This window comes from Idiotropiscis lumnitzeri, chromosome 16 (genome assembly GCF_059441095.1).
Source record: "Idiotropiscis lumnitzeri isolate Australia: NSW breed Sydney's pygmy pipehorse chromosome 16, RoL_Ilum_1.0, whole genome shotgun sequence".
NCBI classification, from domain to species: Eukaryota; Metazoa; Chordata; class Actinopteri; order Syngnathiformes; family Syngnathidae; genus Idiotropiscis; species Idiotropiscis lumnitzeri.
Window position 1 is genome coordinate 3,469,924 of NC_142406.1, and position 26,303 is coordinate 3,496,226.

The 26,303-nt window shown below is 40.3% G+C and overlaps 1 protein-coding gene across 3 annotated transcripts in view; it reads left to right on the plus strand.

The window, feature by feature from the left end:
* Window positions 1-277: 277 nt before the first annotated feature.
* The window catches only part of vps50 (VPS50 EARP/GARPII complex subunit), a 47,030-nt gene continuing 21,004 nt past the window's right edge, over window positions 278-26,303 (plus strand). For all 3 annotated transcript variants that reach the window (XM_088319341.1, XM_088319343.1, XM_088319344.1), the window contains exons 1-15: window positions 278-447; window positions 860-928; window positions 5,292-5,414; window positions 6,158-6,229; window positions 8,468-8,521; window positions 11,723-11,793; window positions 12,563-12,680; window positions 13,031-13,066; window positions 13,460-13,542; window positions 17,057-17,099; window positions 17,950-18,048; window positions 19,664-19,804; window positions 22,629-22,761; window positions 25,634-25,725; window positions 25,800-25,894. In XM_088319341.1, coding sequence (XP_088175467.1) covers window positions 415-447; window positions 860-928; window positions 5,292-5,414; window positions 6,158-6,229; window positions 8,468-8,521; window positions 11,723-11,793; window positions 12,563-12,680; window positions 13,031-13,066; window positions 13,460-13,542; window positions 17,057-17,099; window positions 17,950-18,048; window positions 19,664-19,804; window positions 22,629-22,761; window positions 25,634-25,725; window positions 25,800-25,894 — 1,262 coding nt within the window. In that variant the 5' untranslated portion in view covers window positions 278-414. The remainder of the gene's footprint in view (window positions 448-859; window positions 929-5,291; window positions 5,415-6,157; window positions 6,230-8,467; window positions 8,522-11,722; window positions 11,794-12,562; window positions 12,681-13,030; window positions 13,067-13,459; window positions 13,543-17,056; window positions 17,100-17,949; window positions 18,049-19,663; window positions 19,805-22,628; window positions 22,762-25,633; window positions 25,726-25,799; window positions 25,895-26,303) is intronic.

Below are 26,303 nucleotides of genomic sequence, written 5' to 3' on the forward strand. Positions count from 1 at the left end.
GAAAAATGAATAAGCATATTTTTGGTATAATTTACCCTGATGACAGTATGAATGAGTTTGTCACGCAAATATAATTTGTACAATCAATAAATTAAATTATAGGACATTTTCGCGACCACATCTGTATAAATAAGATTGACGTAAAACTAATGATCTATTTGTGTCAGATATATTGACATTTACTGTTGTTACGTTCTAATATAGGAACCAGTTACTGGAAAACGCCTGTAAATAAAACAAAAACAACGTTTCCCATGATGCTTTGGAACGTGTAAGGCTCCTCCTTGCTCCCTGCCCACGTGACTGCAAACTATGGCGTCCCTCGCCGTATTGATGTAGGCTTATCGCTAAGATGACAACATAGGTGGAATAATCACTATTTATATATCGAATTGGTCACATTTCAGCGCCGCGATGCAGAAGATCAAGTCTCTCATGGCCCGGCAGGCAAGTGAAGTGAATCTAGATAAATGATTTCCCTGCCATTAATTGCAGACACAGCTGGAGAACTTGCTAGCATCACGGCTACAGTGCTAATTTGACAGGTGTCAATTGAGTAATCAAATCGAGTGCGCGTATAGCCGGTGTAACAACGGTGTCTTGACATTAAAACATACCTACGATGTGTGAAAAAAAAAGCTTATGAAAAGTGCTGCACGTTCGTATATATTGGACAAAATGCCATAATATAGTATTATTTACTGTCCTTGAAATAGAAGTGTAACAACCAATCACGGCTAAGCGTGTCTACGTTTAAAAAAATATAAAAAAAATAATTAATAATTTACTCAAATACATTTTTAAGAATTGTATTGAATTGCGAGCCGTATTGGAATGTAACATTGTTTATTTCTAACAGGGTCTAAAAAGCCCTCAGGAGAGCATGTCAGACCTCAGTCCTGTGGAGAACTTGAGGATCCCAAGCAAGGTAAATTTAGGCAATTAGGATATCTTAATGTGGGGCTACGTGTCTAATATTTATTTTTTCTTATTTTACCCCTGGTTCATTCCAATTCACGCCCAAGAGGTTTCTAAGAGCATAAATGAGACGGCCAACATTTATTTCAGTTAAGGACTCCATCTCATTCATCACAGAACCCAGAGTGTGAAATAAGTTCTGCTCCAGTAGATCAATCTTTTTTTCGATGGTGCTGGAACCGTCAGTCACGCTTGATTACATGAGGCGACTCAGCAGATTGCAACCCTGTAACATTGTTGGGTGTTCATTTTAAATGAGTGCGCTCCCTTTAGGATAGTCAGCTTTTTATCAATTTCTCAGTGAACACAAGAGCAATTATTAAATTTTTTCAAGATGCTTAGGGTGACTCGTGATTGAATCTCAGCAATTCTGGGATCCTGTACCTGTTGTTCATTTTGCCGTTCTGCTCTATGTTTGAGAACACCATCAATCACCATCTTTTCTATTTTTTTTTAATTTTGGTCTGAAAATAGTCCCAATTGTCCGTGCATAAAGTCGTAATATTGCAAAAATAACGCTGCATCATGTAATGTAATATATATAAAGTATAACCAGACCATTTACTTCTTTCTTGTTTTTTAACAAAATCACCATCAGTATGATCCCATGACTGTAATTGTGGCTATATTTGATGACTTTATTGATGTTGCATCATATATCATCACGCTCACTGCTTAACACCATTTATGCATCATGAGTCATGATTCAAATCATTTGGCTTCCGCCAGGAGCCGAGAGCAACATCTGGCTCGCTGATGGTTGATGAATGATGCTGCATCACCCTCATCGAACATGACTTGCAAGTTTAAGCAGGGTTGTTGTAGTCAAGGTTAGAAAAAGGTTGAGTCTTCCTCACATAAGTCATGGCAAGCTTAGAATAAGACAAAAAAAATGTGACGATATATATGGATATAAAAATTCTATACACCCATATTTGAATGCCAGGTGTTTGTGAAATGAAACATTTGACCTCGATAAATGTAATCTATTTATCATAATTGATCATATTTTAGACAAATGTAGTTATAGAGCAATAGAAATGGAAAAGTACACGTGATGATTAAATTTTAGGAAGTCCAGTTGCTCTGCAATAATTCGGTTGGGTGAAATGTGCTCTAAAACCGCTTTTTTGCACGTGGAAATTCATTCCCGTTTGCTTGAGTCTACTTTGCAAGATGCGTTTACCGTCTACTACCAGCAGGGGGCCCCCTTGATTTATTCATAATGCAGCAAGTCGAGTTGAGACAGTTGTATGTACTCTACAATTATCTTTTTTTTTAAACTTGATATGGATGATTTGGACAGGCACTTTAATTATTATGCATGATGAAGTAGTGGTCAGTGCTTCTGCCTTACTGTTGATTTCTGAGGTGCAAGTGCTTGACCTGTGCACAAGAGTGTAAAAGTTGGTCTTTGTAAATAATTTTGCATTTATGCCTCAAAGCCCTTTTCCATCTTGGAAATAATTATCACTCTCATCATGCTAACCTAACCTTCATCTCTGTCTCTCGGGATTTTCCATGAAGCTCCCATTGTTTAGAAACTCCTGCTGGTTGTCAAGGTCCATTTTTATCCTCCATTTTGTCCTGGTTCTGATTGTCAACATTCAGCGAGCACTCGAGACTTTGATATTCCCTTTGATTCTTTGATAGCGCCTGTTCAGTGTCCTGCAATTTGAATGCAAATAGATTTGTAATTTCCGCCCCCATTAGAAAAGAGACGTGAATGTCATTGATTTGCACCCAGGATGGAAATTTTGGGGTTTTTTCTTTTTTGTAATGCCTCGTTCAAAGTGAAATCTGATCAAAGCATCGTCGCACGTGTGGCACAACATTGGTTAGCCTTAAAATATCCGACTGACTCATTCAGTTTGACGTATGGAAGTTGGCTCATTGCGGCAAGTCTAACGGTGTCGGACTACCAACGGGGAGAGAGACATATTTTGTTTTTTTGTTTAGCTCATTCATCTGTCTTCTCATCCCTCCGTTAGAACTTCCACCAGCAATGAGTCATTCAACCCCCATCCTTCTTCTTCCCCTCCTGCCACCCCCTTCTCACTTTCTCTCACATTCGACTTGATTTCCCTCCCACCTTTCTTATGGCGGACCGTGATCTCCTGTGCCTTCACCCCTCGTTTCCAATCTCAACTCACCTCACCCACACATTTTTCCCTTGGGGCTCCGGCTCTCTTCTTCACCTGAGTCAAATTGCACTCAGTGCTTCATTCACGCACTTCGCATCATCCATTCACATTATATGAATGTTTTTCTACTGCATCATTTACATTTATGATACAATGCTTTGGCTTTCTTACTCAGCATAATTGTCTTATATACTGGAGATGTGAGTGGGAAACGCATCCACTCACACTCGTACACACATAAACTTGGAGACAGTCACATGGGTGGCACACTTGGCTGCCTCTCCGCACACTCCTGACTGATAGCAGTGAGGGAACTATTTGGTGCTTGGTGGGTGTGTAACAAGGTCCTCTTGATCAGCCTCATCTTATGAGGCCTTGTGAGCTCAACTGTGGACGAATGAGCTGAATTCGAATCAACATTACAATGTAGTATGCAATTCCAAACCGTAAAGTTAGTATCATTTATTGCTTGTGTTTTAAATAAATAAATGGAAGCGGACCTTGGAAAAAAATAATTGCTTATTAAATCGTAAAATTGGGGAAAAATTAAATAGGACATGCTTTAATTGCCGACGTGCGTATGGATATTATATTCATCCTATAATTCCACATCCAACCTTGCCAAGTCTATTTTTAGTTGCTATAGATTTGAATGTGCTGATGCCTCAATGTATTGATTCGCCACATAAAAGAATTCACAGTCAGGATTACCTTCCGTCCGGTACGTGAGATGTTTTATTTATACGTGCTCTCAAATACAGTATGTATGTATGTTCAGGATGTGAATTCAGATGTGGCTGTTTTTGTTTGTGCTTCGCTACTTTATTCATCTCATCAGCTTCACCTTTTGCAGGCTGACATTTTTGGGCTTTTAGTGACAGTTGTTTGATAGATTGCCATGGGCACAGCTACCCTGAGAGTTTAGAGGATGAATCCAAATTATTTGGAAAATAACTTGACCTCTCTTCCTGTGCCAAGTCGTGTATTGTGCTTGTTTGGAGACTCACTCATTATTTAAATGGAATGATTCTGACTGGTGTGAAGTTCTTAGATATTTTTATTTTTTTGGTTCGTTGGTGTTTTTGAGGTCCCAAATGCATTTCTTTACATATTGCTACCTTAAAAAATCTTGTAAGAATATGTCCCACTAGTCAAAACCTGACATTCTGATTAATATTGCGTTTGTGGAATATGAGTTAAGCAGTAAAATCCACCCGTTTTTGTACATCTCAGGGGGCGGGCATTTTGTCAACTTCTATCGACTGAAATTGACTTCACAGTTTCTCAGGGCTCGGATAAAGACCTTCAGAAAATAAGTAAGCTGTGACCAGCGCAAAGAGCATTAAATTGCAAATATTTTTTTTTCTGTGTTGACTTCCCCTTTAATAAGTTGAGGGCATATATCTATCAAGGCTGAATCATCTGAAACATAATAGTGCTGTATGTCGGACTCCAAAATTCAAATGTTCAGGTCCTGTAGGTAGCAGCAATTCCCTTTTCAAAATATCACATATGGAGACCTTCAAAGTTCCGTATCATGCATTTGAAGTGATCTTCATACGAGCTCTTGGACCTTTGTTATGCTGTAAGCAATTGTTAATCAACATTTGCCTTGTTCTGAACAGCAAACTCAAGCATTTCATCACTATGTTATTGACCTGCGACCATATTCCTGCTAATTAACATTGTCAGTGGAAAAGGGTTCAAATCTGAAAGATTGTGCGGCTGCAAGCCTTGGCGGATGCACTGCATGCTAATCAAGAACACTCTTACGGTTCTCACAAGTGCTCTGCGGGGAGGGAATCTCCTTTTTGCTATTCTTTTTTCCAGTCATTCATTTCCTCGCTTTGTTCCTCCCAACCCTTACCGATATCCCCCATGAGAGCAGCCCAATGAAATAACATGTAATCTTCTCCCAACGCGCATTCCTATTCCCTCTGCTTTTCTTCTCCCTGCCTCTTGTTATCCATCTAATTTTCATTCAACCACTTTCTCACTTTGTCCTTATGCCCTGCTTGCGTGTTGAAACTCCTCTGCCTCTCTGGTTCTTATAACGCTATCTGTACCGCTTTGATAATTATTTCCCGAGGTTTGCTTAATTGTTTTTCACTTTTTCCCCGTGCTGGAGCTTTGTGAATGGCAAAACAAATTGTCTGTGGGTTGTTTCAGGAGGAGCTGCGGGAGCTCCGGGAGCAGCCCATCGACCCTCAGGCCGAGCAGGAGATCATCGACAGTATCGAGGAGATCTACTTCTCTAACGACTCTTTTGACATGGTGCAGCATGAACTGCAGGTTGTATGAAAATAGCCTCAGTTTCCGAGCGCTTGACTAACTGAATGAATGACAAGTCGCTCTCCTGTAAAATTGATGCCAGGGCCGGCTCTCCGTTTCTGCTTGCCCTCGGTACGACATTAATTCCATCAAGTCTGCGGCGTTGCGATGGCAATGCAGTATTTGCAATACTTCTGGAAGTGTGCTAGTTTTCTGCGCTTCCTGGTTTCTCATCTGAGCTGCTGCCACTTCCTCTTCTCGTTCCATTGACATCCAGACTGATGGATCGTATCCACTGAACAGAAGGAGGGTGTGAAATCTCATTAGATTTATCTTGGTCTCACCACACCACCTGAAATGAGACTCTCAATCAAGGGGAAAGTAATTACCTATCATCCTTTGGGGCATGGAATTGTAATATCTTCTTTACCCAGCTGAGTTTGTTTGCTGTTTACTAAATATCGTCCTCTGTCCCATCCTACATATGATCTTAAGCTATAAATTGAGGTAATCATTTCCGTTCCACTGCATATCAGCGCAAGTCAGATCAGTGAGACAATCTTGAACCCATCTGAATGCTTCATGGGATATATTTTAAATTAAGATACTTAGCAGTAAATACCTCCTCTGCGCCTCCGTGCTAAGACGTCTCTCCCTAGTTCGAACTTTTTCTAATGAGGATTTGTTTTGAAGCAGCAGGATACACAACTTTGTCATGCATCTGTCAGTGGCTGCATTGCAAATACATATTGTTGTTTGTTTAGAAACTCCCAACCGAGTTGAACCTGCAGGAGTTGGAAGAGTACCGAGACAGACTGAAGAGACAACAGGCAGCTGTAAGTCAGACACACTCACACGCACGCGGAGAACCGAGCTGTAAATAATAACAGCGATACCACATTGAAATTAATGCAAATAGAAATCGTTTATTCCAGGCTCACACTGTTGCCGTCATCTTGAACAGCACAGGGAATTTTTAAAATTTGGTGCGGCTTTTGGGAGAAAATCTGGGTTGAATTTTGAAATGCGCAGCCTTTTTCTACCGCGACTTTTATTTAGTTATCCAGCCTCTCTTTTGAACATAGCCACTCTCCCCCCTGTGGGTATGACACGTTTATTCGCCAAGCAGCCGATAAATTGAGAGGACCCCAGACTTTATGTGGCCTGCGGCGTGGTGAAATCTCTATGTTTGTAAACACTCGGAGTACATCCTGTATCTTTCCCCCTAATATGTCACACTTAGCTTCCAGGCACCTCAGGGGAATAGCCATGGCAACTGTTCTCGTGACCAGTCACGCCAAAGCACTGCAACCGTGTTGTTCAGTAACACCTCTGATAGTGTCCTGGGGCATTTGCAAAAAAAAAAAAAAAAAAAAAATTCAGGATATGTGAACAGCTTGTGAGTAGCTGCTCACCTGTAACCCTAATGAGGACAATCTGTACAGAAATTGGTGGATGGAGAAAAATCTAATCATAAAACATAAAGCAGTTGCTTGTTTCAGTCTGTCGGGCTCTGAAGTTGAATAAACAAATAGTATGACTGGGCCTCGTGCCTAAATGTTTTGTGTGTTTATTCTTGGAGCACAAAGCATCAAGAGGGAAAATTTTAAAAAAAAATCCTCGTGGCATTCATAAAAAAATAATAAATAATAGAATAAATAAATAAATAATAGAATAAATAAATAAAAGAATAAAACGCTTCTTGGATGCTTGCGTATGGTAATCAATTGCTTAAATTGGACGCTTGTGCCAGGTGACGTGCCGTGAGCTTCTGGAAACACCCCAGTAAACAGATTGAAAGTTAATGTATGGGTTGTGTGCAAACCTAAAGTCAAAGAAATGTCTTTTGAGTCACCCTACCGTGAACAGATGGGCTCAGATATGCATGCAGTATTATTTTTTTTATTTTTTTACACCACATGAGAGTTTCTGCGCGACATGCCAATAATGCACAGCCCTAAGGAGCTGATGAATGCTTTTTTTTTAACAGGATTTCACCAGCCAGCAAATCATCGAATGATTAATTTAGAGCCGGCAGATAAGGAATAGACTTATTGTGCCGTGACGTCATAAACGTGAGCAATATGCGATACGGTTCATCTCACCACTGGTGATATCCTTCTGCCAAGAATGAAAAGAGCATCTCGCCTCGTGGGTGGTTTATGTGTGTACATTCACAGAGTACACAAGCAGACTCACTGGCCGCACACATCATTACTTCCGAGACGTGTAGTCGGTGTGTGAAATGAAGCTTATCCCTGTGCAGAAGCAATGATGGTGCTTTAATGCGCTCGCCACAGGGGTATCCTGTGACTGACTTCCTTTTTTGTCAGAACTGAGATGCAATTATTTCTGGTTCATAATGAGATGACAGGCGGATGCATAACCTGTACGTATTAGCTGCTTTACCCGAATCCTCTTTGCCTTTGTTGAATAAGCATTTTGTGTCATTTTGGGAGAGAACATCTGCTTTGTCTGTCCGCCACTGCATCCGAGCTTAATTGGCATCTCTGACTCACTCCCGGCAGAGGTTCATCTCCTAGCTAATTGCCTTTGCGCACGGTGAGACCTCAGGCACTGTGAAATCTGGCGTAATCCAAAGATGCACTTTGACTTACTCCACAGAAGCAGTCGTGAGCGAATACCAGAGGAGGCCATGTTGATAACAGGACAGAAAAGCCGATCATCTTCTCGTGTCGTTGAAAACGTGGATACCTTTGCTTAAACCCCAACTTGTTGCTGAAATTCTCCTTGGGAATGGACTTTAAATTTAGTGTGCGTGCATGTGGTGCTGTGAGAGGCAGTGAAGTGCCTTAACGCCAAATGTACAATTTAGGGGAGCATATAAGTCATTATATGAAACGAGTGTGAACCACTGAATCAAGAAATTACACCACTGCTTCAAGACGGCTGATGCACTCTTTGTTTTTTGTTTTTTCCTTTTTTGTTCTTGCTGCATTCTTGATTTTGTGATAACGCTGCCCAAGTTGTTTTATAGCAAGTCGTTTGGGAATAAAGTTTCTCTGTTTTAACACAACAGTTCTTATCTTTGCTCTCTCTCTCTATCTCTGTAGGTTTCCAAAAAGGTTGCTGATCTCATTCTGGAGAAACAGCCTTCTTATGTCAAGGTAAAAACAAAAAATATCTTATGTTTAACTGCTGCCTTTTTTTTTTGTCATCACTCGAGGACATTCACTGAAATTTCTGAATTGTCCATTCAAATTGTTGCCGTGCTGTATTAGCATCTCATTCAATATCCTGCAGGTTGACCTTGTGAAAGGACAGTATTTAGAAAGATCAAAGAGGTGTGAGAAGCTTTTTTTTTTAATTCAAAATATCATCCTGAATTAAATTAAAACTTAATCCCAGAAAATCCCCCTTTTTTTTTGCTCCTTGGATGATGTTGCAACGACCTGAAATGCGTGTTCGAGATTTCCTGTTTGTGTGAGAGGGACTTAACGTGGTAAAATAAGTCTCTTTTGGCCGCGTCTTCGTCATTTGCTCTCTGCCTGGTCATTCTGCACCAAGAGTACAGACTTTGAAATCATGACCTGGGAGTAATTATGGTACGCGGCACCCACATGCACAATGAGATTAATTATTATTAATACGTTTGGTATGCTTGACTCAGCTAAACATCACAATATTTCCTGTGTGCGTTTCTTTCAATATGTGCCATCAATCTTTCTCCGAAGGATATATGCATGTTTCTTGTGTTACCTTAAAGTAGATCCAATAAATTGGTCTCATCACTAATCTTGGTGGGTATTTTGGCCCTGGAAATATGTGGCAGATTGCTTAAATGCAATCGGATGACTGCTGTTCTGAAGCCATCTGAAGGTCAGTCTGTGAATAGTAAACTGGTCATTATTCCCGTGACCCTCCCGGTGACTCTGCCGCGTCCAAATGACAGCGGAACTTATTAGCCGGGGCATTTGCCTCCGCCCATCTCAGCCCACGTACACAAGTTGGTCTGCGAAATGCCCTTTGCAGTTCAGAGGGCACTTTCCATATCCCCTGCATTCATGTCATAATGAGTCAAAAGAGAGAATGAATTTTTTTATGATTTGGTAAGATGACGATTGAGATGCATTAAGGGGCGCTGACATGAATGACGGAAAAGGCTGCTCCCGCCCGTCTACATTTTGTTCTCGTGTTGCATTTGTGTCCGGCGTGCTGTATAATTTCTGCCTCCTCCACCGCTTTGATTTTTTTTCACCATTTTTACGACGTAAACATTGCTGCAAAACATGCTGCCCCAATGCTCCCTCTCGCCAGTGCTCGCGTGTCGTCTATCGCCCTTCAGTGGAAACATAATTTGTGCAGACATAAACCCCTGGCTTGGAGCTTAAGATGATGGTCTGGTGAGCATCTAATGTGATTCATAGCAAGAGAGGGAGCAGCCTTCTGCCGGAGCTTGCGTCTGATCACTGTTGACACCCGCTAGCTGCGCATGGCCTCCTCTTGCACTCGGAAAGGATGGAAGGTTACATGAAGGCCACAGTCGTTGTCATTGTTCTGCTTCCGGTGTTTGACTTTCATGGGTGTCTATTCAAGGCACCTGCAGTTATTTGGCCATCTTATAGTTGCTTACTTTTGCACTCGTAAGCAATTTCAAAAGTCATGTCATTGAAAATAACTTCTAATTAGCAAGAAAAATATGAAGGGCGTTTTGGAATTTGACTAAAATTATCAAGCCACAAAGTTTTGGAGATGATTTATATGGAATGATGACCAAAGTTTGGAAAATTGTGATATCTGTATGCTTGAACTTTTCAAGCATCTTTTCCTTGGTGGAATTCCGAATCATTCGACATTCTGTTGATGCATGATGACCTAACTGCTCCCTCCAAGTCAACTTCGAAGTGGCTTGTTTTCCGAGATGTAATGAATTTCCATGGGAGGAGCCTTAACCAGGTCGCTAAACACAATCAAAAAAAGAATGGGCATGAGGCAACGATTATGATACAATTATTTGTCCACTGGAAACACATTCATTAGAGTTAGCCGTGCGCCTTTCTTTGTGCTTCCTCAATGCTGCATTTCAAGAGAAAGGTTCATTCAACCTCGGTGGTCAGACCTGCCAATTACAATTGAGGTCTCAAGGCTGTTTCGCGAGGGAGATTAGAAACTGACAGGAAATGGATCTGTCGGGGAATAGATGCCTAATATCAGCTAACCGTGTTTGCATGTGGATTCTTACGAAATGTCAACTCCAGGGGTCCCTGCGCTCTGTATCGTAAATGTCATTCATTTTTGTTTGCTTCACAATGAAACACATTGAAGTCTTGATCCAAACACAGCGTCATTATAATGTATAGGCGTAGTTAGTAAAAGGAGCCTGTGCATAGCCAATGAGTTGGAGGGTCAAAGTGAAGACCTCTGATGAATATATGAATAACAAGGCATTGAGAGAGAGAGAGAGAGAGAGAGAAATATCTAGTGAGGCTCAACATCTTTTTGCTTGACCTTTACTTGCAATTGCTGCTTTTCCAGTGCTTGTTTGTGGACATAGTAGGAGTCGGTTTGCACAGTGCGAGCTCACATTTCCTCGTTTTATGTTTAGAGGATGTGCAGGGCATTCATGTCGCTTGGACATGAACATGGCAAGCATTAATTTAAACGTTTCACAGATTTTTTTTTTTTATTTCATTTTTCCGTGCATTCCCCCCCCCCCCTTTTTTTTTGGATAAAACAAAAGTATTACACAAATAAAAGTTAAGAAATGTGAATTAGGATACAGTAACAACATGACCAAAACTTGAGATAAATTTAGATATTTTCTTGTTTACCTTTTTTGGGTTTTACATCACATGATTCAGGTTTCAAACTTAAATATGTGTTCATTGTGCTGGTGGGCGGAGCTACAGCGTCAGGATGCGCCGCAAGTTTTATTGTAACATTTTTGTCAACAGATTTATGTATATTTCAAAATGTACACTACATATTGTAGCTAAAGTGGATTTTTTTTTGTTTGTTCTCTTCAGAGGTCTTCGTACATCAAAACTAAAAAAATAAAGTGCTCAATGTGCCTTTGTATAATAAAAATACTGAAAGAAATAACGCGTTGTAATTCGTGTTTCTGCTCTTCTGCGCTGTACTTTATTTATGCCGATGGCGTCAAGTCTTTAATTTCATAACACACTCACAGCAGGAGCCGCCTCACCCAAATGTGGGCTTAAATTGCAGTTGATGTGTGCGCGGTTCAGAGTTGAAGAAGCGATTTGTTTGATAAATAGCTGCCTTCCGAGAAATCAATCTTTGCCGCAGGCTCCTTTTTAACACTTGAGAGAAATTTAACCATGAAGTGGTTCGGTTCATGTTCACAGGAACTGGAGAGAGTGACGGCGTTACAGACCAACCTGCAGCTGGCTGCTGTTATTTGCACAAATGCGAGAAGGTAATCGTGTGCTTTGTTTGCTTCAAGCTGATTAATCTTCATATTTTTGTTGCTTTTCATGTATGAACACACTCTTGCTTGTTTCTTTATCACTTCCAATTGAGTCGTGAAGCTTCAGATAAGATTATCCTTTATTGGCCCAATGTGTTAAAGCAGCAGGTCGTTGAATAAATAAATAAATAAAATTTAAAAAAATGGTTGCGATGATTTGTGTTTTGCTTCTTTCTGTCGGATGCTACAGTATGTTTTTGTAAGGCAAAAAAATAAATGCTAATTGCACTGTTTACTAGAAAATGGCGCTCACTTCAGCCTTGCAATCAAAGATCTTTTACTTTGAGATGGGAATTTGTTGTTCAGGGCCAACATTCTGTCTGATATGCAAATATTTCTTTCATTTCAAAACACATTTATCACACCGGCCTACCTAAATATAGACTTTGTACTTTTTAAACCTTTGAGAACTGTGGATTTATTCCATCTGCCCTGTTTTTGGGAATAGGACAACAATGAAATCCTCATTCATGATTCATTATTTGTCTTTATTTATCTCCTGACCAGATTTAACATTTTCAAGTTAGTGAATGTCTTCAAAAGGTGGTTGTCCGCACTCCCGAATATCATGAAAAATAACTATATATGCCCATGAGAATATGAACTCGTTTACTGCCATTGACGGCTTAAGACGTCAAAGATTATTATTATTATTATTTATTTATTTATTTATTTATTTTACTCGGCTGGTAGTGAATCGTTGCTTTGCTCTGCTTAGGCAACTGAGTGTGTCAAAGGAGGGATTCACCGAAGCAAGCTTGGGCCTTTTAGCCAATCAGAGAAGGCGGCAGCTCCTAACGGGCCTGCTCAAGTCTCTTCGGACCATCAAGACTCTGGTAAATATATTCGCTACTATAATTCCGCGCTTAATCACATTGAAATCTTGTGAAGTTTGTATTAATTGCAACTAAAATTGGATTGTCCTTTTAGCACTCTTCCGTATTTCCAAATGGTTCTCTGCAGTGTTTTTCAGTTATTTGTACAAAAAAAAAATTCTGCTCAGCATTCCAAGTTACTTTCTTTGAACTTTCATGCCTTTGGATTTCGTTCTTAGACTGCAATGAATCAGTTTGATTACACAGCATATCTGATCTACAGTATGTTAAATGATAAAAAGAACCGACACACTGTCATAACAAATGGTTTGTAATAGTTCAGCATTCAAGTGTTGCTCTTCCCCTCACAGCAAAGGACCGATGTACGACTCAGCGAAATGCTCGAGGTATTGTAAAGCCCCCTGCACACATTGATACACACGCTGATGACTGACTCGAAAGGTCGAATATCATTAGAGATTGTACATTGAGAGCTGCACTCATAAAAGCGCTTGACCCGCCTACAAATGCTTCGCTTTTATGAAGATGCGCTGGAGAAAACAAAATCAATATGACTGACACTGAATTGAATGCCTTATGTAAAGAGTACCTAACAACCACCTTGCAGAACATCATTCGTTACGTGGTGACTGGGGAAATAAACTTATACTTGGTAACATCATCTTTTATGTGATAAAATAATAGAATAAAATATTTTTACAAATGTGTATTTTTACCACCATCTGAGAAGAGCTTATGAATTCTGTTTGTAATTACTGACGTTGCTTTTATTTTTCCAGGAGGAAGACTATCCTGGTGCTATCCAGCTCTGTCTGGAATGTCAGAAAGCCGCCAGCACATTCAAACACTACAGCTGCATCAGGTGCGTTACAGGGCGTCCTGCAATCTGATATAGACTGTCGGAAATTTGAAAGTTGTGTAATTCAATTTGTCGGGTTTGTGAATTCTCGTTTCACAAAAAAGTGAGGAGTTGTTGTTGACTGCTCATTTACTCATTAATATTTTCCTCGATGGTGAGCTATTTTTATTCATGATTATTCACAAGGGACATGATTTGATTGAAATATATTTTGCCAATGAAATTATCGTAGTTTGGCTTCTATTCTGAAGGCTAATTCCTGCTCCGTGATCTTCGTCAGGTGACACGTTTTTAAACGCTAAACCTCTCATCACCTGTGTTTGAACTCAAGGTACCAGAAATCCCTGTCATAAACACAGCAAATGTCTCTTTATATTGTATCACACTTGATGCACCTAATTCACATCAATGCTTGAACTTGTGCCTTCAAATGAAATACAAGAGCTGCTAATCTGACACAAGGAGCATTTGAATCCCACTAACAACTATCTGCAGTTAAGCAAAGTAGCTCCGAAAACACTTTGATGCTGAAACACTCCGGTTGTAACAATTGGGCTTAAGTGACAGGATGACTGATGATCAGTAAGCACACATTATACACTGGAAATTGCAATGCTGAACACTCCGTCTTACTCCTCCCCTTGCATCTGCTCTTAATTTGCTTGGATATCACTTCTGTCTTCACCGTGACATTAATTTGTCATTATTGGCATTGAATGCATTTGGGGATCGTTGTAGAATATATGACAAAGAGGTGGCTGCATACAAAACAGTCCGGTACATTAATGGCCACCAATTACGTTTCCTAGACATCTTCAGATTTTTTTGTTGACACTAATGTGATTAATGTCAATTTGTCGCTGATTGTTATTGATATTTCAGTGCAGCACTTATGATTAAGAAAAAATCCCAGCACTAAAATGTATTCACTGGCAATAGATGGCTCAGAGGCCAAATGTACGGAGAATATATGTCGCATGGAAGTGGGCTGGGTGAAGCCTGCTGTGGCGTGACGGTATTTCCAGCCAGAGATAAAAACCTCCCGCTCGTTGTGCTTGCTACTGGGACGGTCACGTATTCCAAAATCCCATCTGAGCCCTCTGAGTAAAGTGAACAAGTTGACTCGTCTGTCCAACCCTTTCGATGATGATGGGCAGTCCTTCTCAATATGGTGTAGTCATACCACTCAATCGTAGCTTTCAACATTGGTGACACGCTTGCGAAAGACCGTTATCGTGCACGTTTTACTCAAGCGCTGACAGCATCACCCGCTGTCGGCAGCATGTTGCCGGCCGGATGCACTTTGATTTAACCTTGTAGCGACAGTTTGCCACGCGCCAGCGAATTCCCGACGTGGGGGTTTTCTTTGATGGCCCTTCCTCTTGTTCATGTCACTTACCTTTTAAAAGCCAATATTGTTATTTGAAGAACACTGTTCTGTCCCGATGCATTTTCATGAAGTAGCTCACATCGGTGGCTGTGGGGCGGCAAGACTGCTCCCTGAAGTCAACAGAGTGAACACACCGTGAACCCTCTTGTGTCAAAAGTTAAGCTTCCCGCCTTAATGCGGGTTTGTGTGCTCGCAAAATGAAAGTGAAACGAGGGAACCATAAAATAAGGTGTGATGGATTGAAACCCGCCCCAAAAGGTTTATACTTCATCTTAATCAATGCCACGAGATGGACGGTTCGCCCACCCATGGAATATTTTGGAGAGAGTTCAATGTTATTTGTGCTCAGTGTTTGCTTCACTTAATTGGATTACTTTCCCATTTCAATAGTGTTACCATTCATCTCATTCAGCTTTTCAGAGCGGTCTGAAAGCTTTACGGAGTTTGTTCTGCAAAACAAACACAAATCAACCCCAAAACATTCTTTGAGGTGTTAATATGCACATTGTGGCCGCGTTTCCATTTTTCCCTTCATGCTCTTATTCACTTTTCAAAGCCACTTTGGGGCCTCTCTGCCTGCTGCGTAACAGTGGCTTTCATGACCACAGCAAAAAATAAAATAAAACACAGCATTCCCACTGAATCGGAGCTTCCGGGCCGGACGCTTGAAGGCGCGGATAGTCTGTTTATCCAGTCAGCAGTCTACTGCGGAGGGACTTTCCTCGAGGCCCCGTGGGCACCTATTGTCACTTCTAATTGAAAATGAGGTGTTCAAAAAAACACTCTCCGATTCCCTCCTAACCACATTTCAATCCTCGAGTTCCCTGCAGGGAACAGGTTGTTAATTAGGTTTTCCTCCTCATTTGTTATTTATGTATTCCGTCTGATCACGGAAGGGTGCCAGTATGATTCCGCACTCCAACGCATAAATGCTGGCCAATGTGTTTTGCCACACGCAACCCGATATTCGTTCACATATTCTTCCAATTCTGTTCAGTTTGTACGTTTGCCCTTACTCACGCTAGCACACGACAGCGTGGGTGTGTATTAAAACGATGTAAAGACGAGCCGGGCATTTATCCAGTTGGACCGCCTGAACTGAAGGCTGTTAAGCATTCTCCCGAGTGTTGATTGTCGAGACGAGGATGCATCGCGGCTTGGTTTTATAGATCGGCACACCTGTTTGTGCTTGAGCCAAACTTCCTGCATTGTCGTGTGTTATGTAACGACTCGTTAACCTTGACCGCTCTGTCTGGATTTTGGCAGCAGAGCCAATGTCGCGTTGGTGTTGGGCCGACTGCTGATTTTTTGAGGTTCATGAGTGTCCTTGTCGTGTCAACAGTCTTCTCTTCTAATAGCTGACAACTCTGACCAAGTTGCAAACTGTCAAACTATTTTTGCCCTATCGAGGTCTATCATTTCGAATCTTCTCAGTGGTGGATTTTCTATACGAGCAACTCTATTTTCGCTCCTCTACTCACTTCTCCTCATTCTCCTTCCGCATTAAGCAAGGATGCTTAATTAGCAATTTTATTAAGGACTCTTTCTCCCTTTGGGCATCTTGCTGTCTCATAAGGCCCAACACAAGAACGGGATGACCCGGTAAAGACCCCAAACAAAGCAGGGACAGAAGCAGGGAGACGATGGAACAAAGGAGGATTACGGTTGGGTGCCGCACAAGGGGAAGCCCACGGGAATTGGACGGGTGTCCTGGGATGAGCAAAATAAGATGCGAATTCTGTTGTTGCTTCTTTGCATTGCGGTTGAAAGAATTTCCTGGCATGAGATAACATCTTAAGATACTTCAAGGTTGTGTGGGTCTTTTATGTTAGTCATAAGCAAGCATTAGGAGTGCTGTCAACTCTTGAAATTGGTGTTGGAGAATTAAATTTGTATTTACGCAACGCCATCATTTTTTGCCCCACCTTTTTGTTTCCCTATTGCAATTTTCATTAATAATGAATATGTTTTTTTGTTTCATAACTTGAGGAATACTCTCTAGCCTGTTGAAAATAAAATAACAGATGACTGTGGAGTTATTGTTTTATTTTTTTAAATTTTTATTTATTTTTTCTTAGTTTGTCGTAAAGGAACTTAAACACAATATTCAACTTTTTCTCTCCACAGTGAATTGAATTCCAAACTGCAAGACACTCTGGAGCAAATAGAGGTACGATACTCTCTATCACGCTCTCTCACTCTCTGCCTTATCTGTAATTGAGTTATTGAGAACCTGAATATGTGAAAATACTTTTAACGTTATTTAACGTTTGGGCTGTCTGCTTTAATTTTACAAAAAAATATTTATTCAGACGGAAGTCTGACTGTTTAATTCTGCCTCTCTCCAAATATTGACAGGCTGAAAAGTCATTATGAATGCAAAAGAACGTAAATCATATCCGTTTCATCTAGAGCTCTGTTGCGATATTCTAGCGTGATAAAAGGTACGCAAAGCAATTTTCTCTGCACCGCCGCCTCTGCGCTTGAATAGATTAATTACTTTTGTCTGTCTGTACACAAGAAAAAGCCATGCACGCGTACACACAAATATTGCAAAGCCACTGGTGAAAGTGCTCGCTTGTTTACCTGTCAGCTTTGGTGATAAACAAAAGAAAATCCTCTCAACGCATTTTACTAATCACTTTGTGCAAAGAGCAGTCCTCCATATACAGTGGCGTGGAAATTCTAAAATCTTTTTCCGAGTGTTGCAGTGCGTTATCATAATATGCGACTTTATAACATGGGAATAAGAGAGCTCTTTCAACATCCTGTTCTAAAAGCTTGAGACATTATGGCAAGGTCGTAATGCATCCTACTTCCTATCTTACAACCTCCTTCCTCACATCTTTATGCTTCTTTGTCAAAAACATCCAGTCTCATCCACATCCAATTATCGTATCCTCTGCTTTGTGTATGAGCCGCGCATCGGCACATCTCCATCGAAATCCCTGGTTTTAATGTTGATAATCCCCCCCCGTTTCCTTCCCCACCTTTTGTCATCCATCTGTTTCTGCCTCCAGGAGCAGCTTGACGTTGCCCTGTCAAAGACTTGCAAACACTTTGATGTTGCGCACTACACCAAGGTCCAGCTGGCGTACACACTTTTGGGGAAGACACAGGTGAGTTGTGGCGCTCTTGTTCAAGGTCATGGAAATGATCCAATGCTGAGAAATGTGTGTTTGCTCTTGCCTTAATCCAAGACTTTGCCCAACATTTACTCTTTCTACTTGAATAAGGGTGCAGGGCATGCATGTAATTTAGGAGCTAATGACAATCACAAGGTTGTGCTAATTTGTCGCTATAATCAGCCAGTAGGTCTTTATCAATATTTTCTGAATAAATATTCACTTGCATGCACAATGTAACGCTAAGCTCACAGAGGTCTCTGCAAAATTGTTTCAATTATCTGTATCAATATTTGTTTCAAAAAATTACCGTAATTTACGGACTATAAAGCGCACCTGCATAAAAGCCGTTGCAGCTCTTTTAAAAAAATAAAAAAAGAACTAAAATAAAATAAATAAAAAATTAAATAAAAGAACAATATACAAACCGCACCAGAATATAAGACAGTTTTCTACGTTGAAAAAAATGACTTTTTTGTATTGTGAATGCACATAAAGGTACATAAACAGATTCTCAAAACAGTGCCTTTTAACACGGCAACAACCTTTTGGTAATTAAAACAGAACAGACCAAGAAAAACATTTTTAGATTTATTAAGCGTATTTTCTGAACTGGAGTCCACAGAAAAGCTACACCGTTGTATGTGCGTAGGTACCGGCTTATAGTCCGGAAAATTCTGTAATTAAAAATCAAATTGCCTTTGTGCCAAAATGAAATGTTGCATTTACCCAAGCCTGGTTTCATTGGTGAGTCATATAATATGAGTAACACACATCTAAATAAACTGTTCAAAAAAAAAATCTTAAGCAAACCCTCAGCTCCTACTTGTCGAGAATTCATCCTAATATGCAGCTGGTCGCAAACTAGACTGGAGTTTCGGCTCAATACTCGGCAGCACGTGGGTGGGAAACAGCCTCAAGCCCACTCAGTGTAATGAAAAACATAAATGTTTCAAAATGGCTAATGAACTCTTACCCTTAATGTAACTCTTAAAAAGCTCAAATCCTGTCACAAAAAAAAAAGGCTCGGCGACTTTATTCGAAGAGAATGTGGAGGACTATTTTTAGCTGTGTTCAGTTAGAAGCTTATTAAGTATTTACAACGGTGTACTATAAGGAGATGGCAGAAGCTACAGAGCTCATGTTCATCTTAATGAAGGAACATGTCACATAGAGCAACAGTGAAGCTCACTGATGACTTTTTAATAGATCTCGGACAACAATGCATCTTTCTGTCATGGGGAAAAAGCTATTAGGCATTGACGGAAATGCCGATGCTTGGTAAATGAGTAGGCACCACGGAGTTGCCAAACATTTCTCTAGCCCTCTATGTAAAAGTTTTTGTAATTTGTAAATGTGGAAAATGCTGTCTTGGGTAGTGTATTTGTATTTAAAAATATTTGTGACATTGATGCACGTCCGCCTCACATTTAAAGGTTCTGTTTTCCTCAGACCTTTTTGTTTTTTTTCTCGGGGTACTGCCAGCTAATGTCGTTTTTGAACTTTGGCTTGCAATATTTTCCATGAGACTTTTTTCTTCACAGAGCCTCATGGGCAGATGAAAATGACGTCTTGATCTCATCATTTTCATGTTTGGCTTTCTCTGCAGACGGCTATGGACCAGCTGCACATGCACTTCACCCAAGCCATCCACAACACTGTGTTCCAAGTGGTGCTGGGATACGTCGAGCTCTGCGCTGGCAATGCCGATACCAAGTTCCAAAAAATGCAGTATAAGGATCTGTGCACGGTAAGACACTGACCCACGGATGTGTGCGTGTAAAAGAAATGTGTACCTCTTTTATTATTATTTATTTTTTTTAATCTGCAGACATGACAATGGTGATGTATGGAATCGGTGACGGGTGGTGGAATAACAAAAAGCCCCATTTCAGGATTTTTTATTTTTTTTTAAACATTAACTAGGCCCAAAATTTAGTACTCCCTCGAACAAGTGCATTTTTATTTTCAATTCGCATTGAATAGTCACTGGCAAACAGTATTCATGATACATTGTTTGTTTCTGTTAATGTCGTTTGCAGTGTCACAAAGCGGCACTGTAACATTTTCTCGACTAAAATGGGAAAATTAAGATCTGTCCTTTCCTTTACTTTTTGCTCACTTTTTTAAAACACCTCTTAAATCAAAGTGGGCACTTCCATCCTTCTTTTTTTTTTTTTGCTCGGTCGAAAAAGCAAACGTATTGATTCTGCGTTCCCATGATAAGCAAAAGTTGAATGATGTGAAAGACCCTCTGAACTCACCTTTTTTTAATTGTGCAACTTAAAATTCAAGCGCAACGGGAACTCCCGGAGAGGTCAGTTAGGATTACGTTAAGGCCATATTAATTTTACATCAGCATCTCATCATTATTGGCCACACTTTCATTTACTTGGTCTGTTGGACGCCTCTTACTGGAATTTTCTCATTCCAGTCATGGGAGGTGAAGTGGCTGGAAATTTCTTACTCTTCTGTGTCATACTTTAAGTGATGTATTTATTTCTATCCTTCATATGCAAGAATCCTGGAGAAGAACAGGACAAAAAGCGGATACATAGTCCAGTGATCCCAAACTCTCTCATTTACTCGAATCTGCCTCGTGTGTCAATATTTTAATAGGTTTGACCCCTTTTTCTCTCTTGAAGTTACTCCAAAGCTTTTCTGTTCATGTAGGTGGAATTGTTATTCATATTAAACAATGCAGAGCTTCGACATCAGCATTTTTCCAGCTTGATGGAAATTGATGTCTTTGTTTTAAGTGCTCTCACGATGATGAACCTTCGATGAACCTGGCTGCTTATGTGGCTTGTTTTTGAGAAGATGCACGTTGAGGCTGCTCCAGACTGAAACGGGGTGTTCCAAACTGTGTTCTCACGGGAAATCCCCGTCTCCTTGCCAATTCCCTAATCTGGTTTGGGCTTCATCAAAGCACTTTGATGATGAACTGAAGCTTCAGGTTATTGAATAATCGAGAAACTTTTACAATCAATGCCTTTTTTTGTTGGGTAGACGAAGAAAGAGGTTTTCAGTCACAGGAGGACAACCCCGGTGCCTCCAGTCCTACTGTCTGATTTCGGATCACAGTTCATTTGCGATATACATGAACACAAAAGGACTCTGATGATTAAGCAATTGAGTGTCTTTTAAAAAGTTGAGGTCATCTTATAATTTCCAACAGTGTGAAGCTCTTCCAACCAGTGGAGTGACTCATGTGTCACTCATTTGTATGCTATCAAAAAGCTGTACCAGTGCCATGTCGTTTTTTTTGTTTTTTTTTATATAACCTAAGAAAAAAAGGAAACAAAAATACGTCACATTTTATCCATCTGATCCCATTTGCTGGAGGGAAGGCTTTGGATTATAGACTGCTTTTAATCTATTGTATCTTAACATTGTATTAAAAAAAAAGAAGAATTTAACGGAATTCATTCAGTTTTATCTAGTTTACTCCTATAACAAATTTACTCCTCTGCTTACACATAGGCACCCATAAAATCAACACTGACATTTATTATGTATTTTAAAATCTTCATTAACACATACAACATGGTCGACATGCCATGCAAAACGTCAGATATTTGTTTTCAGAAAAGCAAACAGTGGAGCTACTGTGGCACTTCTATCAAGAAAGGTTGATTCCAGCAAGAGTGATTTAAACAGCGACATAGATGTTGCACCCCACCCAACGGCTCGCTTGGTACCGAGCCGTGATTGTGTGTTAGTGTAACTGAGGTTGTTTTCCTCATCAAACCCCCAGACCCACTTCCACTCACACATCTTCCTTTCCCCTTAGTTGCTTGGCAACATGCTGCTGACATGCTTGACGTGTGGAAATTACGAAGCGTCAAATGTATGGCACATCTGGTTCTTTAAGCTGTCTCTCACGTTGCATAGTGCGTCTGGACGTGAAATGTTGCAATATTCTATCTATCGTATATGCTGGGCAAGGTCGGAGCACATCCAAGGTTTTATTGCTATTCTTCATAAGATTTTAGCACATAAAGATTTTAGATTGAATGTTGTGTGAGCCTGCAATTTTCACATTTTTCCATGTTGCTGGTTTTATCTCGAGTGACACTCACTTACCATTGACGCCTAATTGCTCATAAGATGACAACATAAATTCGTTGATTGTTTTCCTCATTCTATTTGTACAAAAAATATCCCTTGAAGCCTAAATGTGGTTATTATGCGTTCATTTAAATCTTATTAAAATGTACTTTATGAACAGATACTTGAAACTCTTAATTAGTTACCCCACCAAAAGAACAAATCAGATAAGCAGTAGGTTCATTTGGCACCCTTTTAAACGCTAATTACGGTACAATTTTTCCAACCAGTCCTCGCATTAATTTGCTCCTCCATCAGTAAATTTCTTCTGACACAGAAGTTAAATGCTTCCCGACAGTGAGCCTAAGCATTAATTAGATATAAAGCACAGCATCTTATGTTTTAATTTAATTTTAACTTCCATTTAATCCATTTTCGTCTTTCCCTCATTTTCTTTCCAACTATGCCGAAGTAGATTACAGAACACAAAACGGCTTCAGTGACCGCATTATCTCTGTTTGCAGCATATCACCTTGGACAGCTACATTCCGTGCCTGACGGATCTATGCAAGGCATTGTGGGAGGTGATGTTGAGCTACCACCGCACGATGCAGTGGCACGAGGAGCACGACAAGCAAGCGACCGCGCCCACTCCAGGTACTGCACTGTGCCTACGCCGCCATATGTTCATTTTTGTTCTGCATTCGAAGCCGACTCATGCTCAACATTCACAAACGGGACACGACATATGACGCAACCGCTTGTCATTTTCAGCCCCTTAATCACATCTCTTCCCTTCGCTCCCCGACTGTTTTTCTTGAGTTTTAAGTTAGTCGTAAATGCGGAAATCTGTTCTCAGTACCCTGAGATGAATAAATAAGTCCCAGAATCAGCTTGACTTGAAAGGCTCGGTGAAAATGGGGTCAGGTTTCCACACTCTCGGGTGCACTAATCTTTTCTGGCTGTTTGCTCACCGCGTAATGCAGCTTGGTCAGGTCTGTAGCTTGCAGGGAAGAATCACCCAACCTTGGTCAATTTATCGTCTATTTGTTCTTCGTGTGCTTTATTGGGATGTAGCTGTAGTAGTTTATGACAAAATAACCCTAGGTATTATTCTCAACCACCGACTGTCACAGTAGTCCTATTTCTGATCATTTAAATAATGTATCATCGAGTTAGAGGTGTGGGGATTTGCCAAATCGAGTCCAATACAAGTCGGCAAGATTCAGAGCATTTTTCTGCTCATGGGGAAACACTGCCAATTTTTAATTGTTTTCCTTAGTGAATTCTTTCTCCATTAAAACCATTAATTTGCATTTTGGATTTTTCTACCTCTTTTGTTTAAAAAAATGCTTCATTATTATGGTATAAAATTGATGAAGATGTACGATTTCATCTCGATATGAACTGAATGATTGGAAACATGCAAAGTCCTTTGAATATGTCATTAAATACCATCTTCCCTATGAAGGAAAGGACATGCACCTTGTTTCCTGCCAAGAGTGCCATCAATCATCTCAAGAGTTGATTGGCTTTCACCCCTGCGTAAAGGTGTCCCCGGCCGTAGCTTTGTCTTGCATAAGAGTCTCTCCTAATATGGTGTCGTGATTTACTGTGCATGTGCCGTCTCATTTGTTCAACAGTTTTTTGAGGTGACTTTGACCTCCAGCTCACACTAGAGGCCACCTGGGTCGTAACAGTCAAGCCTGCTATAGATCGCTCTTCCCTCCATTGTGTGTGTCCTCTTCAGTCTAACTCTGGCACTTAATATATTGAGTTGTTCACTGTATCGTTTCCTGAATTAATCTCATACCTGGACATATTTCATTCACACTGAAAGCCATCAAGCACAAAGGTTAAGAGCGTGTAATAATACATAAAAATGGACAGTTTGCCTTTACATGCCTTTACATTTATTTTATTTATTTATTTTATTTTGCTGGTGGCCTGCTCCATTTTTACGCTGTGGTGAAAGCCAATCAGCTATTGAGACGATTGCCAATTATCTGACAATGCATGAAAAGTTAAAATGATTTCCAGTTGGCAACATTATGATCCTCATCACATGGCCTTTTACTTATTTAACAAATTGGTTCATGCAGTTGCGCTCTTCATACAGGTTCTGCCGCATTTTGCACGCCATATGTATAAATCAACGTCTTTAAATAGTAATTGACTTTCTTTCACATGTACATAAATACTGCCACTGTGCCATTATTATAACCATTGTTTCTCATGATAAATGGCGGCGCAGATAACATAAAGAGATGTGTGTAATTTCCATTTGATTCATGCACAATAGTGAGTGACAGCCTACCTAAACATGAACCAAAACACATTACTCCTCGTTTCATTTGTTTCGAGAATGATTGCAATCATGGGTCAAGAAGAGGAGGAGGATGATATATTGTTGCTCAGACATTTACAAGGTTATTGTTGTTGGCGTCTTTGCAGTATTTATTTTTTATCATGATTTTTTTATTTTTTTATTTGTGTAGTATACATAAAGTGGGTTTAAACTTCTTATTTGAATATTTTGATTTATATGGCCTATGATGAGAAATGTGGAATGGCACAAATTAGGCACCCTTGATGTTAAATAGTTTCATTTATCTCAGGAGGTTGTTGCAACAGACATGATTCCTCTTGTGATTCCCTCCTCCTACTTCTCTTGGTGTGGTAATTTGGTTTGAAATCCATAGTAAGACGGAGCAGCTGTTAATTGTATTCCTCACAGAGAGATTAACTCTTGTCCGGTGGGTATCACACTGGTGTGCTCACACACGATAAACTGCAATGTGAACATATGTGAAGCGGGAGAGAAAACCTGAACGTTTCTTCTCTACGTGCTTGATATCAAGAGCATTTCCAATAAAAATCCCGTTTCCCCAGATGACGGCGAGGTTTTTATTGCACACGATATATTTATGCTTTTTTTAGGGCCGCAATTGATATTTGTTTTGTGTATTGGCGTGAAAGAACAACCTCAAAGGCGCCGATGGTTTCCTGTGGGCTTTGACAAATCCATACTCGCTGATCCCGACTGAACCAAGGTTTCAGCGTATTTCTTTTGTCTGCAACTTTCTTTGTCGATTGAAAATGACCTTGACAGGCGCATCTCCAGGTCCTCTCATCAATCACTCTTGCTCTCCATTCTGAGCGTGCTCAGACGACGGGAGGTGACGGGCCAAACGAAGAATTTGGTTTCATTGCGCCACCTGACAACATGCTCGGCAGACTTAGGTGACTGTCATCAAGTGTTGAGCATTTCAGTCAGGAAGAATTCATAACATGCTCCCCTCCATTGCTGAGTGACAGCTAGCTTTGCTTATCGCGCAATTTTAAATTGTGACTTTTTTTGCAATTGAATGCACAAGAAGAGATTGGCAAAAAAAAAAAAAAAAAAAGATTTTCACTGTCATATCATCGCCTAATGCATTCATTCAGTCGTGTTGAAAAGACAAAACCAAACAGAAGAAAAATGGAAATGTGTTTTCAGCCTTTCTCTATTCTCTTTTTAAATACAAAGAGGATGCAGCGGCGACAGCGTCCGATGAGTTGGTGATCGACCGCAGCTACGTAAAGAAAAAGCTGGAGCACGGACTGACTCGGATCTGGCAGGTTGGCTGCCAATTCTCTGCAGAGGTTGAATTTCTGTCCCAATACATGACCCACTTTTTTTTTCTTTTCATCAGGATGTCCAGTTAAAGGTGAAGGCCTACATCCTGGGGACCGACATGTCTAACTTTAAATATGATGACTTCATCGTTGTATTGGATGTCATCAGCAGGTAATTTGTAATTATTTGTTACTTAATCTTAATTAGCTTTAACTGACGCCAAAAAAGAAAGGCACATCGGAAACTAATCAAGCACGCGTGTGGAAGGAGTCAACATTCTTTCGAATGCATTTTGGATTCAATGCAGCTTTGTTTCTAAAGGCGAAGTCAACCCAAAATTTATTTTCAAGAATATGTTCAATGCAGGCCCATTAGTCAAAACATGGCATTGTGATTAATATTGTTTGTGGAATATGAGTTAAGCACTAAAATCCACCCGTTTTTGTCCATGTCGGAAAACAAGTGAGCCGTGATTGGTCGTTCCCTGAGCCCTGAGCAACTGTGATGTCGTTTTTGTCCTCAGCCCCCCCCCATGAAATCCAGTTGCCAAATCATTTTCCTTTCCTCCCATTTCAGTTGT